This window comes from Budorcas taxicolor, chromosome 15 (assembly GCF_023091745.1).
Source record: "Budorcas taxicolor isolate Tak-1 chromosome 15, Takin1.1, whole genome shotgun sequence".
NCBI lineage: Eukaryota > Metazoa > Chordata > Mammalia > Artiodactyla > Bovidae > Budorcas > Budorcas taxicolor.
In genome coordinates, this window is record NC_068924.1 from 78,602,668 (window position 1) to 78,617,526 (window position 14,859).

General features: G+C 53.4%; 1 protein-coding gene across 1 annotated transcript; it reads right to left on the bottom strand.

The window, feature by feature from the left end:
• Positions 1-9,076: 9,076 nt before the first annotated feature.
• On the bottom strand, positions 9,077-12,523 carry LOC128060835 (proteoglycan 3-like). Its single transcript, XM_052653202.1, has 5 exons — positions 12,463-12,523; positions 11,734-12,026; positions 11,134-11,253; positions 9,889-10,000; positions 9,077-9,135 (listed from the first exon to the last, which is right to left on the bottom strand). The coding sequence occupies exons 1-5, from the start codon at positions 12,521-12,523 to the stop codon at positions 9,077-9,079; spliced, it is 645 nt and encodes a 214-aa protein (XP_052509162.1).
• Between the last annotated feature and the right edge of the window lie 2,336 nt (positions 12,524-14,859).

Below are 14,859 nucleotides of genomic sequence, written 5' to 3' on the forward strand. Positions count from 1 at the left end.
AGTCGCCCCCTCCCCTCTGCGGTAGGGGCCCAGAAAGGTCACCAGCGGCAGGCCCAGCTAAGCATCATGAAGCGTGTGCTAAGTCGCTCAGCCGTGCCCAACTCTGAGACCCTGTGGACTGTATGTAGGCCCCCAGGCTCCTCTGTCCACAGGATTCTCCAGGCAAGAGTCCTGGAGTGTGCTGCCATGCCCTCCTCCAGGGCATCTTCGCGACCCAGGGGTCGAACCACAGTTTCTTACATGTCCCTCTTTGGTGGGTGGGTTCTTTACCACTAGCGCCCCCGGGAAGCCCTTATGAAGCCTGAGGTCTACGCTCTGTGTGTCATCTTTTGGAAAAAACTACAACATGAGGCATGGGAAAGGGCTGGTGCTGCTGAAGGGCTCAGGAGTGGGAGTTCCACCAGTTTCACGGGAGATGCCGCAGAAAAGTGGGCACCCAGGCCAGACCATGAGGTCTTAGCAGAGCTTGATTGTACAGGGAGGGCTGGTCCCTCCAGAGAAGGTGCAGGGAAATGGGTGTCAGGGCAGCTGAGGGAGTCGTTTGGGAAGGCCTGACCCCCGTGACCCCCACCCCACGGGGAGAAGGGGTGAGATTTCCCTGCAGGGGGCCCATCACCCCTTTTCCTGCTCTGCCTTCAGTCCAGCCCCTGTCCTCAGGATGCTGGGGCGGCACCTCCCCAGGTACCAGCCAGAGGATGAGGCAGCGTCCGGAGACCCGAACAGTAGAGATGTCAGTGAAGGCAGAGCTGACCTCTCCAGCCAGGAGCCCCACCGGCGTTCCCGGTGAACCCAGCTCTCAGGAGGCTGGGCCGAGGCTGGGGTCACAGCGATGTTTGTTCTCTGATGAGGGGATGGAGGCGGCTCCGTCCTGGGGGCACCCTCTCCTGCTGCCCCTCCCTTCCCTCCAGACCGCGAGGGTCCTCCTACGGGTGCCTCAGCCCATCCCAGGCCTGAACTCATGGATGTGTGACCCTGCGTGACCCTGATGTCTTCCCCGCGGCCGAACTAGGTCACGGTTCCCTGCGCAAGACTTGGGGCTGGTATCAAGAGCAGCCCCAGTACCGGCCCACCCCTGCCGCATCACATGCGCTCAGCACATGCGTCAGCGACTCCTCGCTAACCTGGATAAACTTGCTGCCCCCTCCACCCCTGTGCTGTGCTCAGCTGTGTCCAACTCTCTGAGACCTCATGGACTGCAGCCCACCAACTTCCTCTGTCCACTGGAGCAGGTTGCCATTTCCTTCTCCAGGGGATCTTCCCGACCCAGGGATCAAACCCCTGTCTCCTGCATCTCCGACACTGGCAGGCAGATTCTTTACCGCGGGTGCCACCTGGGAAGCCCAAGCTTGCTGTGAACCAGTGAAGTGGCTCAGTCGTGTCCAACTTTTTGCAACTCAGTGGACTGTAGCCTACCAGGCTCCTCCTTGCCATGGAATTTTCCAGGCAAGCGTACTGGAGTGGGTTGTTATTTCCTTCTCCAGGGGATCTTCCCGACCCGGGGATCGAACCCAGGTCTCCCACATTGCAGGCAGACACTTTACCATCTGAGCTACCAGGGAAGAGCTTGCTGTGGTTTGTCATTAGTCCTGATAGAAAAATAAATTTGCAATATGTGGACATTTGAACCAGAACCCACACTCATTCCTAACAGCTCAGCAGCAAAGCTTACATTCCGTGATAACCCGCCATCGCCAAGCAGTGGGTTAAATGCGCGGTAGCCTTTGTCTAATTCAACTTTCATTTTGTTGAAGAAATTAAGGCTAAGGTTTTAGACTAAAATGGTAGATCTGGGACTCAAACCCAGACCTTTATGACCCTGGAGTCTGGGATCGTGACTTGCATGCCACGTCCAACAGGGGAAAATGAAGAAATTTGTTGGCCCCTTCTTTTCTATATGTTAGGCAAAAACAGTTCCTATTGCTGCAGGAAAAAAGTGTGAAATCTCAGAATGTTGTGCAATTAAGTAGGTCAGACAGCCCTTCCACTCGGTAGCTATGCCTTCTGAGACACGTGAACCCCCAGATCACTATGGCAAGGGAAGTGAGAACTGGAAGGTCATGGGTGACCATAGAGGGTCATTTAAAGGCCAGGCCTGGGACGTCCCTGGTGGTCCAGTGGCTACAACTCCACATCACCCAATGCAGGGGGCCTGGGTTCGATCCCCGGTCAGGGAACTCTTACAACTAAGAGTTCACGTGAGCAACGAAGACCAAACATCCAGCGTGCCGCAACTGAGACCCAGTGCAGCCAAATAAATAAATGAATATTTAATAAGTAAACAAATAAATGCCATGCGTGGCCTTCATATCACTTCCAACCGCCCCTCACTGGTCAAACTCAGTGCTCTGCTGCAGGACCCAGCTTTATTGCAAAGAATACCAGGGAGATACAGCCTTCCCGGGTCCCCAGGAAGAGAAAATGGTGTACCGGGGAGATACAGCCTTCCCGGGTCCCCAGGAAGAGAAGAAAATGGTGTACCGGGGAGATACAGCCTTCCCGGGTCCCCAGGAAGAGAAAATGGTGAACACAGCACTCCGGGCTTCGCTGGCTCCCTTTTTTTTTTTTTTTTTTGAGAACTCTACCTTTATTTATTTATATTTAATTTAAATTTATTTATTTTAATTGGAGGCTAATTACTTGACAATGTGATGCAGGATGCTTGGGGCTGGTGCACTGGGATGACACAGAGGGATGGTACAGGGAGGGAGGTGGGAGGGGGGCTCAGGATAGGGAACACACTGACTCCTTTTTAGCAGTTCTTCTCCACAACCCCTCCCCCTAACGTGTGTGCAAACGGTTACACACATTTTTCCCTCTGTGTTCCTTCTCACAAAACCTTTTTCTTGGCAAGTTATCAATCAGTCTTCTAGAGGTATTAATAGACAACACACTCAGGAGTTTCTTCTCCTAAGAATATTTGCTTTTTAGTCAAGGATTTCAAAGGTAAACGGCCTTAAACAGCCAAAGGAATGAATATAAAATGGTTGAACTTGAGAGTGAATAACAGACAGGACTGGATTCTTGAAGCACATCTTATCTACTGCCCTGGCCTACCTCAAGCAAGCTTCAGTCGGGAAGGGTCTGAGCCCTCCTGCCACCCCTTTCTCCTCCCTCCCTCCTTCTCTGACCTGGCAGTATTTTGGGACACTGGGATTAGCTAGAGTCCATTCCCTGTCAAGGAGATAAGTGAAGGCTGAGAGGAGGGAATCTGGCTTTCCTGGTGGTTCAGACAGTAACGCATCTCCCTGTAACGTGGGAGATCTGGGTTCAGTCCCTGGGTCGGGAAGATTCCCTGGAGAAGGGAATGGGAACCCACCCCCGTATTCTTGCCTGAGAATTCCCATGGAGGGAGCGGCCTGGTGGGCTACAGTCCATGGGGTCACACACAGTCGGACACAACTGGACGAGTAACACTGTCACTGCCATTCAGCAAGACCCAGAAACACCGTTCCCAGAGCCACCTGTGCAGAGCTCAGCCTTCCCTCCCTGCCACCCTGCCCCAGCACTCCTGCTTCTTTTAGAAGGGCAGTCTCAAGAACCAGCTTGTTGGACTTCCCTGACAAAGACTCAGGACTTCGCTGATAAAGATTCCCTGGTGGCCCAGCAGATAGAGAGCCTGCCTGCCAGGGCAGGGACACAGGTTCGGTCCCTGGGCCAGGAAGATGCCACACGCAGTGGAGCGAGTCCAGCCCGTGAGCCTGGAGCCTGTGTCTGCAACAGGAGGCGCCCCCGCAGTGAGCAGCCCGAGCACCACAGTGCGGACTGGCCCCCGTTCTCTGCAGCCAGAGAAAGCCCGTGCCCGGCAACAAAGGCCCAGCGCAGCCAAAACAAGTAAATCAATCCTAAAAACAAAAAGAACTAGGCTGTAGCAGTTTGCAAAGCAGGGGCGTGGGTGCGGCCTGACCCCAAGGCAGCTCCCCTTCCCTGCCCTTGGAGAGACGGAGACGCTGTGATTAGGAGCCTCCTGACCCAATCTCCATGCAAGGCAGATGGACAGACCCCTCCACTGAGGACAGGCCTCTTCACCCGGAGGCAGTCCCCGGGACCCAGCCCTGGTGTGGTTAAGACAATGCCTAGGCCCGTTCTCCTCTTTCCAGAGGCCTGCTCACATCCGAGGGCCTCAACCCTGTGGCTTCCACACCAGCCGCGTCCCCTGCGGGTCCCCCGTCCCGTCTGCTCCATCAACTCCAGCACCTTTAGAAGCCAAGCGCAGCCTGCAAACCTGCTTCTCTTCCGTATTTCTCTCCTGCGTCTCGTTTGGCTGCCCGGCTCTTGGGCACGGCTCGTGCGGTCCTCATCGCGGCACACGAGCTCTGAGTTCCAGCAGGCGTGTGGGGTCAAGTTCCCCATCCAAGGATCAAACCCAGGCTTCCCGAATTAGCATAGTCTTACCCTCCGGACCACAAGGGAAGTCCCCAGACCGTGCAGTCCTAAGACTCCACGTCTCATCCGAGGCCTGTACAGACAGATAAACACACACAGATACGCACACAAGTAGAACGGTACACAGATCTGTTCAGACACGCGGACACGCACACACACTCCCAACCATGCTGGCCACAGACACGATGGTATACAAGGAGGCGTGCGACACAGATCGGGTGTCTAAGGCACCAAGTGATGCAGACACACACGCTCAGGGGTGTGCACAGGCATCCAAGCATCTCCACAGAGATGTAGGAAATGGGCACACAAGCAACGCACAAATGCGTGCTGACTCACACAGATTCACGCACATTTACAGGCACAGACTCACATGTACACAGACATACCCAGGAATCCAAAGACCGACTCATGCACACACCCAGACACCCACACACCCGTGTACGCAGGCGCTCCAGACATCCTTGAACATGCTCCCCAGGCCCCACGTAGAGCGACACCCCCAGGCAGCCTCTCTCACTCTCTCACCACCCAGGGCTCTCTGCCCTCTGAACACCAGTTGGCAGTCTCAGCTTCCTGCCTCATCAACCTCCAATCCTTTCTTCAACGAAGCTAAGTGCAGGAACACTGTTCTGTCTCAGTGACCCCAGGACCTGAGAAGATGGAAGAAGCCGGGGAGACCCGGGGCTGGAGAGCCAGCCCTGGAGCCACCTGGCTGCACACGGCCTGACTTGGGCCCCGAGCCCCTCGGGGAGTGAGGCAGCTCCCTGCTGAGACGGTGGCCCCTCCAGGGAGGGGAGGGAGGCTGGGGACAAGAGAGGGGACGCAGGATGGAGGGAAGCAAGGAGGACAGCCTCCCATGAGGATACAGTCGGGGAGCTGTCTCGGAGAAAGCTGGGCCTTGGACTCACCCACAGGTGGCTGAATTAAATTCTGAATCAAAGCCACCCGTTCCTGCCCATCTTAGTTCAGGGATTCCTGAAATGTCAATGTTCACTCTTAGCATCTCCTGCGTGACCACATCCAATTTACCTTGCTTCGTGGACCTAACATCCCAGGTTCCTATGCAATATTGTTCTTTACAGCGTCGGACTTCACCTTCACCGCCAGGCACATCCACAGCTGAGCTGTGTTTCCACGTTGGCCCAGCCTCTTCATTCTTTCTGAGGCTATTCCCCAGTAGCATACTGGGCACATTCCAACCTGGGGGGCTCTTCTTCCGGTGTCCTATCCTTTAGCCTTTTCATACTGTTCACGGGGTTCTCAAGGCAGTAATACTGGAGTGGCTTGCCATCCCTTCTCCAGTGGACCTCGTCTTGTCAGAACTCTCCGCCATGACCCGTCCGTCTTGGGTGGCCCTACACGGCATGGCTCAGAGCTTCACTGAGTTAGACAAGGCTGTGGTCCTTGTGATCATTTTGCTTAGCATTCTGTGATTGGAGTTTTCTTTCTGGAGTCTTTGGGTTTGTGGTTCTTCCTTCTTCTGTCTGCCTTTTGTCAGATAAGGATAAGAGGCTTGTGCAACCATCCTGATGGGAGAGACCAGCTGTGGGAACAACTCGGTCTTGCTCTGGAGGGCAGGGCCATGCTCAGTATATTTTTAATCCAATTGTTTTCTATGAAGTCCTACAAGAATTTCTAGGACTAACACACCAAACAAGACATCCTTTTTGTCATAAGGGATTAGAACGCAAAAGTAGAAGGTCAAGAGATACCTGGAATAACAGGCAAATTTGGCCTTGGTGTACAGAATGAAGCAGGGCAAAATGAAAACTCCAATCACAGAATGCTAAGCAGAATGATCACATGGACCACAGCCTTGTCTAGAGTTTGCCAAGAGAATGTACTGATCATAGCAAACACCCTCTCCCAACAACACCAGAGAAGACTCTACACATGGACGTCACCAGATGGTCAACACCAAAATCAGATTGGCTGTATTCTGTGCAGCTGAAGATGGAGAAGCTCTATACAGTCAGCAGAAAGCAAGACTTGGAACTGACTGTGGCTCAGATCATGAGCTCCTTATTGCTTAATTCAGACTTAAATTGAGGAAAGTAGGGAAAGTGACTAGGCCATTCAGGTTTGACCTAAATCAAATCCCTTATGATTATACAGTGGAGGTGACAAATAGATTCAAAGGATTCTATCCGGCAGAGAGAGTGCCTGAAGAACTATGGACAGAAGTTCATAACATTGGACAGGAGGCAGCGGCCAAAACCATTACAAAGAAACAGACATTCACCACAGCAAAGCGGTTGCCTGAAGAGGCTTTACAAACAGCTGTGAAAAGAAGAGAAGCAAGAGGGAAAGGAGAAAGGGAAAGATATCCCCAACTGAATGCAGAGTTCCAGAGAACAGCAAGGAGAGAGAAGGCTCTCTTAAATGAACAATACAAAGAAACAGAGGAAATCAACAGAATGGGAAAGACTAGAGTTCTCCTCAAGAAAATTGGAGATACCAAGGGATCGTTTCATGTAAAGACGGGCACAATAAAGGACAGAAACAGCAAGGACCTAGCAGAAGCAAATTAAGAAGAGGTGGCAAGAATACATAGAACTATACAAAAAGATCTTAATGGCCCGAATAATCACAAATCTCGAGCCACTCACCTAGAGCCAGACATCCTGGAATGTGAAGTCAAATGGGCCTTAGAAAGTCTCACTACGAATAAAGTTAGTGATGGTGATAGAATTCCAGCTGAGCTACATAAAATTCTAAAAGATAATGCTGTTAAAGTGCTTCACTCAATACACCAGCAAATTTGGAAAACTCAGCAGTGGCCACAGGACTGGAAATTGTCAGTCTTCATTCCAGTCCCAAAGGAAGGCAATACCAAAGAATGTTCAAACCATACAATTACACTCATTTCATATACTGGCAAGGTAATGCACAAAATCCTTCGAGCTAGGCTTCAGCAGTATGTGAACTGAGAACTTCAGGATGTATAAGCTGGACTCAGAAAAGGCAGAGGAACCAGAGATCAAATTGCCAGCATCCTTGGATCATACAGAAAGCAAGGGAATTTCAGGAAAACATCTGCTTTATTGCTAAAGCCTTTGACTGCATGAGTCACAATAAACTGAGAAATTCTTAAAGAGATGGGAATACCGGACCACCTGACCTGCCTCCTAAGAAATCTGTATGCAGATCAGGAAGCAACAGTTAGAACTGGACATGGAACAATGGATTGGTTCAAAATAGGAAAAGCCTTATGTCAAGGCTATATATTGTCACCTGCTAATTTAACTTATATGCAGAGTACATCGTGAGAAATACCAGGCTGGATGAATCACAAGCTGGAATCAAGATTGCCGGGAAAAATATCAGTAACCTCAGATGTGCAGATGACACCACCCTTATGGCAGAAATTGAAGAAGAACTAAAGAGCCTCTTGATAAAAGTGAAAGAGGAGAGAGAGAAAAGTTGGCTTAAAGCTCAACATTCAGAAAACTAAGATCATGGCATCCAGTCCCATCACTTTCTGCAAAATAGAAGGGGAGAAGTGGAAACAGTGACAGATTTTCTTTTCTTGGAAAATCACTGCAGACGGTGACTGCCGCCTCAAAATTAAAACATGCTTATTCCTTGGAAGAAAAGCTATGGCCAACCTAGACAGCATAATAAAAACCAATTTGTCATTTTGCTGACAAAGATCGGTATACTCAAAGCTATGGTTTTCCCTGTAGCCATGTACAAATGTGAGAGTTGGACTATAAAGCAAGCTGAGTGCTGAAGAATTGATGCTTTTGACTGTGGTGTTGAAGAAGACTCTTGAGAGTCCATTGGACTGAAAACACATCCAACGAGTCCATTCTAAAGGAGATCAGTCCTGAATATTGATTGGAAGGACTGATGCTGAAGCTGAAACTCCAGTACTTTGTGAAGAGCTGACTCATTTGAAAAGACCCTGATGCTGGGAAAGATGGAAGGTGGGAAGAGAAGGGGACGACAGAGGATGAGATGGTTGGATGGCATCACTGACTCAATGGACATGGGTTTGGGTGGACTCCGGGAGTTGGTAAAGGACAGAAAGTCTGGCGTGCTGCTGTCCATGGGGTCACAAAGAGTTGGACACGACTGAGCGCATGAACAGCAGCAGGCGGGTGGGAGAATGGAAAACAGGGGCCAGCCTCTGAGGTGAAAACAGCGCAGGGCTGGAAGAGCCAGGTGCCCTGAGAGACACTTTCTCCTCGCCCATCATGTGAGGGCCCCAGGCAGGACCTCATGGCTCCTCCAAATTCTCCAATCTGACACACCCCTGCATTTTGGAAAGCCGCCACTCTGCCCCTAAAGTGCAGGCGTTATTGAATCCAAATGAAGAGGGCTCCTCAACAGAGGCATCCTCCTCCAGACCCTGGGGGGGACTTCAGGAGCAGGACCCCCGCCCGGTCCCCGCTGCCCCCAGGGGCCACTGCAGTGAAACCCCCCGGTGCCACCCGCTCCCGCCCCGCCAGCAGGAGGCCCTCTCCAGCTGTTGCTTCTCAAAGTCCCCCCGCCCTGCCCGCAAAGCCAGAACGAGGCTTCCAGGATTCTCCAACCTAAGGGACTCCTCCACAGCGCGCAGCAAGGAGACAACAGTCAGGAGATGCTGTGAGAACGTGGTTTTATGACCCAGAGAGGCTGAGGGGCAAGGGGGCCGAGGCTGGGACCCGGCAGGCAAGGCAGGGGGGCAGGGTCTCCCACCTCCGGCTTAGTAGGAGCAGATGAAGGGCAGACGCCTTTTGCACGGAGCTCGTCGCCAGTGACCCCCTGCAGGCAGAGAGCACAGTGATGTCAGTTCACCTGAGCGTGGCCTGTGTCCCCCAGTGCCCGGGCAGGCACCTCTCAGCTGACCTTTGCCTGCCTGCCTGAGGGCCGTGTGTCTCCCCATGTCCCAGCTAGCCACGATCACTGATCTCCTCCCTTGCAGAGGCAGTGTGCTGAGGGCTTCCCATGGACTGTCCTTTCATCCTCACAGTGACACCAAGAGGTCAGGGCTGTCAGCACTCCCATTTCACAGATGGTAAAACTGAGGCTTTGTGGGATTGGTAACCTGCCCTGATCTCAGCAGACAAGTAGTGAATGGAGCCAGATGTGGACCTCAGCCACCTGACTGTAGCCTGTGTGGTCTTTGCCCCTCTTCTAAACTCCCACACGTCAGGCAGCCGCGCTGTTGGGAGCTGGGGAATCATCTGTCAGCTGGCCCTACTTCCCACATTTTTCCCGTGTCCCACGGCCACACCTCCCATTCCCGAGTGTCCCTCCGGTCTGTCCCACACTCGCTCCTTGTCACCGTCCCGTCAGAGGAAGGGAAGGAGCCTCGCTGAGTCTGGAGGACGCAGAGCCCCCAGCCCCATCCAGGACCCCTCTCTGTGGCTCTGAGGATCCCTGCCCCTCAGCCCTGCTCACACACAGGGTGGGGTTCTCTAGTGGGGGAGGGTGTGACGGGAGGTGTGTCTGTGCAGCTCAAAGGGGTGTGTGTGCGAGTCCACCCACCCTTGTCCGGGTGCCTGGCCCCCTCACCTCTGGTGCACAGGGCTACACAGCAGCCTCTCCCAAACGTAGGTTGTCCTGCAGCCCAGTAGGTAAAATTCCAAGAACTCCCATCAGTCCAGATAAATCTTCTGCACCATAACTAGAGAAGAGAGAGGCTTGGTGAGAGGGCGGAGGTCCAGGAAGACAGGTGCTGGGGCTCCTGAAAGTCCCCTCAGCATCCCTTCTGGACACTGTGTCTATAATCTCCTCTCACTGTGTCACCTGGCTAGGATCCCCTCGTACAGACCCACGCCTGAGCGTTTTCAGGCAGTGACATGGAAGAGCAAACATCGCTTCCAGCTCTCATGCACAGCAGGCTTCTCAGACTTCACTGGGCAGACAGTCTCCTAGCGATCTGGTGGAAATGCGGATCCTGATTCGGGAGGTCTGGGGTGCGGCCCAGGGTCCTGTATCTCTCCAACTACCAGGTGATGTTGAGACTCTGGTCCCGGGACCACACGTGAGCAGCAAATGTGGCGGCGCTTATTCAGGCACAGCCCCCGGGTCACTCTGAGAGAAGGACCCCCCCCAGAGATGAGGACACTGAAATACGGAGGCAGGCATTCAGCCACTAAGGGACCAAGCTGGGTATGAACTCTCGTCTCCTGACTCCAGTGATGTGCTAATTAACATTTCACAGCCAGCTTTGGTGGAAAGTGTGAGGCAGAGGAAAGAAAGAATCCTGATTTATAATAATTGTCCATTTCTCTGGTGTAAGTGCATCCACCATGGCAGATTTAAGGCTGCAAGCGAGAAGCCCCTGAACACAGGTGAGGAAGAGAAGCGCTCAGTCATCACATCTCCTAAGTCAGCACAAGCCAGCTTCCAGGCCAGGATGAGGCTCGATGGGTCAGGTGGTGCCTTGAGGCTCTCAGAAGCGCCTTCCCTGGTGGCCCAGTGGTGAAGAAGCTGCCCGCCCTTGCTGGCGCCGTGGGTTCGTCCCTGGTCCTGGAAGGCCCTGCGTGCCACAGAGCACCGACTTGTGCTGCAACTGCTGAGCAGGGAGTCTCGATTCTGTGCGCCCCAGCAAGCAAAGCCACCTCAATAATAAAGTCATGCCCCACAGCCAGAGAGTGCCCCAGCCACAACTAGAGAAAGCCCGGGTGCAGCTAAATATGAATGCAGGAAAAAGGCTTTTAAAGGACAGGGATTGACTTCCCAGTGTTAAACCAACCTTTTTAAAAGGACAGAAAGAATGAGCTTCCTCTCCCTGGACATTGGCCCCTCACTGACCTGACCTCCGATCCAGACCTGTGCCTGGTTGGTCGTTACGGACAAGCGATGGATGTGATAGTTGACACTCAAGCTGTGGATGGAGGCGAGGTTGCCTCGGTAGCACTTCCTGCAGACTCTCTGCAGAGAGAACGGGCAGGAGAGAAACTCACTGTTTTCACGTTAAGTTCCTGAGTCTCCAGGACAGACCCCACATCCCTTTGCAAATCAGAAATCTGGTATCTGCTGCTTCCCCTGAATCCCATCTCTGTGCCTTTATTTTAGATTCCCTGGTGGCTCAGCTGGTAATAAAATCCGCCTGCAACACGGGAGACCTGGGTTTCATCACTGGGTTGGGAAGATCCCTTGCAGAAGGAAATGGCAACCCACCCAGTGCTCTTGCCTGGAAAATTCCATGCACAGAGGACCCTGGTTGGCTACAGTCCATGGGGTCGCAAAGAATCAGATACGACTGAGCAACTTCACTTTCTTTCTTTCACTTTCTTTTCTGAAGCGTATTAGGCTAAGAGAACCACTACTCTAAATAATAAGAAACTGAACATTGAATCCAATCCTGTCTCTCCATCCCTGGTCCCCCATAGCAGCCTCGATGCCATATACCCGAGCTTCCGTAAACGTCTTCAGGGTCCACACCATCCTGTAGCGGCAGCTCTTGCACTCAGGACTGCCTGGAAGTTGCACTGTCTCCTCTTCCTTGGGGCACTGCACGTCCTCATCTAAGTCATCTGGGTCTGAGTCCCCCTCATCGTCATGGGCGTCCTCGGCCTGCTCTACCCCTGAATCAAGCACCTCACCACTCAGGGCCAGCTCTCCTTCCTGCCCCCCTGAGCCTTCCAGATCCTGGCTCAGGTCTGCCTGTGTCTCTGGATCACCCAGATGGGGGGCATCCTTCTCTGGAAAAAAGAAATAACCCGCCATCAGACCAGGTATCACACTCCTCCAGGACCACGGACAGCTCTGATGGCTCCACTCACTCTTCCTAGGGACCCCATCTGGAACCAAAGACGGGAAGGATCCCTTGGGGGTTGGATGAGCCAGAATTCTTGCATCACACACACAATCGCATGAGAACCTGATGCCAGCTGACACCACGTGCGGGTAATTTGGGAGTGAGAGATGTGAGAAACCCTCCTCTTCACAGGTGGGTGTTTTTCCCTGCAAAGGAGCCCTGGGGGAAAGTTCAGGTCACAGCTCTGGGTCCAGGAGAAATCTAACAAGAGAGGGGCTGGGGCAACTGCAGAGGGGCCTATGGCCCTGGACCTGCAAGAGTGAAAAACGATGCAGGAAAGAAGAGAGGAAGATGTTTGAGAAGGGAAGGGGAGCACTCACCCAGATAGAGAGCAGAAACTGTCCCCAGCAGGAGAAGGGGCAGGAGCAGGCAGCCTTTCATGTCCCTGTAGTCTTGTGACAGACACACAGCTCCACGTTCCCTGCTGGGGACTTGCCTTGTGTCTGCAGGGTCCCTGGAACACAGTGGAGAGGCAGGGTCTGCTCAACTGGTAGATTGAAGGGCAAAGTGGAGAGCTTCCTTGTCCCCCAGTGAACAGACCCCAAGCTGGAGGATCAGGGGAAGAACAGGGGCTCATCAGCTCAAGTCCCTTTCCCTGAGAGCGCCTCACTGCTCCCTGGGACAGCACGCAGCTCAGACCGGCACTCCTGCAGGAACAGGCATGCTCACGTTCAGGGCCAGAGTCAGGCCCACTGGGGAAGAAGGGGCAGGACAGTGGTCATTATGGGCAAGGGACCAGAGTCCCCGGCGTGTCCCATACAGAGCCCGGGTTCTTCCAGCCCCGGACCTGTCCTCCCGGGGAAGCCGAGGGACACTTGCCTCCTGAGAGTCTGAAGCCTCCGCTCTCAGCCTCTGGCTGTTGGCACACAGAAGCTGCCCTTATACCGGGCTTTGGGGAAGTGGGAAGAGGTCAGGGGGATTGCCCCAGGCTCGGGGGTTGGACAGCGGGGCTGATAAGAGGTTGGCTCAGTCCTCCCACCGTTGGGCCCTGCTCTCTGCTGGGATGTGAGGGCCCTGCCTCCTGTTTCGACATAGGTGCCCTAACACCCTAGTATGCTCCTGAAGCCCCCATGACTACTGTCCAGACTGAATTTTCATCAGTGCCCTAAAGGGTCCAGGTCTGAACAATCCTCTTCAGTCCCAGAAGCGGCCTTCCCTGGGTCAGTTTTCCAGCAAATGCCGTGGAGGATCCAGGGAGCAGGGAGAGCAGGGGGAGGAGGGGGAGGCTCGGGGGGCTCGGCCTCCTGAGCTCTGGTGTGGGCCATGTGTGCGTGCTTCCTGTGCGGCACATCCCGAATCCTCACCTTCCTAACCTCGGTCCCAGGAGAACGTGCGATCAGCCCAACATCACTGATGTGAAGAATGAGATTCAGAGAGGGCTGATGACTTGCCAAGTTCCTGTAGGAATGAGGGAGCTGGGATACTAGGCCTCTGAGGCTGAAACCCTTCTCTCCCTGTCTGTGTCTGTCTGTCTCCCTCTTTCCCTTCTTCACTCTCTTCCTGTCTCTCCCTCTCCTGTCTCTCCATCTCTTTCTCATCTTTAAGATGAAAAATGTATGCTCTTTCCTTTATACTGTGGGTCTCGATCAAGGTTCTCAGCCTTTGCGCAATTATTGCTGGGAGTCAAATCATTCTTTCAGGGGAGTTGGCGGAGGGGCTTCCTATGTTTTGTACAAAGTTTAGCACCGTTGAGTCACTCTGATAGATCTCCACACCTTTCCAAATGTCCGCTCGAAAGCAAAACTGCCTCTCTGAGGTTCACGGACCTAGTTGAGGCATTGTTGTGCAGCCTCGAGGCAGATCTTCTCATCAGGAAGCAACAGCCGGAGTGGAGACCTTCGTATGGAGCCTTCCAGTTCTTGAGGGCCACGCTTCCCTTGCAATCCACCAGCCCCCACGGTCGGCACAAGGGGCAGCAAACGAGGCACTCAGCTCAGCTGCAGAGTTCAGTAGTCAAGGTAAAGAAACATTTCATGCAATCTTTCTTAAAAATCAGAATCAGTGCAAAAGTACCGTGATGAGCAGAATGTCAAGATTTCATCAGCCAAGTTCCAGCCACATTCACGGCAACCAAGGAGAGGCCAGCAAGGGCTGAGGTTTGATTTTGCCAGACGTCATGGCCCAGAGCCCATGGACCCGTCAGGGTGTTGCCTCCACTCTGGGGTAGCCTAGCTGGGCAGTGTAGTTTTGTACCTTGGGTTCCAGCCCAGTGCTCAGGGCACCAGGGACGGGTCACCTGGGCTTTCTTGCCTGGCCTCCGCTCTCCATGGGGCCCTGCAGATGGAGAAGTGTCTGAGAGGCCACTTCTGGGCTGATTGCAGAGTAACGGTCTCAGCCGTTATCTCCCAGGGCCAACAGACACGACCCTCAGCTTCTCTACCTGACTTGGGGTTGGGGGCATTGGTCAGTTCCAGAGAGGGAAAACCTGGTCTTCACATTTCAAGCTGGAGACTTCCCCTGGAAGAGGAGTGGAGGGCTAGGCCCTCCTCCATTATTCTTCCCGTCCTGGGCCCAGGCCAAGGACACGATTTCACGCAGCAGTTGGGATGACCAATAACATCGGCTGGTGTTGCAAACCAGCGCCGTGAATGCGTTTCAATTGCTGCTTCATTTTAACGGGTCTGTTTCACACATTAGGAAATGGCCTCTCAGAGAGCGGAAATAAGTCGCCCAAGACCACAGGACAAGTCGGAGACAGGCCTTCTGGCTCCTTATCC

Excerpts from the sequence above, each read along its gene's own strand:
- LOC128060835 (XM_052653202.1), bottom strand. The coding sequence starts at position 12,523 with ATGAAAGGCTGCCTGCTCCTGCCCCTTCTCCTGCTGGGGACAGTTTCT. Across the intron at positions 11,254-11,733 it reads AGACGTTTACGGAAGCTCGG|AGAGTCTGCAGGAAGTGCTA; the intron begins GTATATGGCATC and ends TTCTCTCTGCAG. Across the intron at positions 9,136-9,888 it reads TGTAGCCCTGTGCACCAGAG|GGGGTCACTGGCGACGAGCT; the intron begins GTGAGGGGGCCA and ends CTCTGCCTGCAG.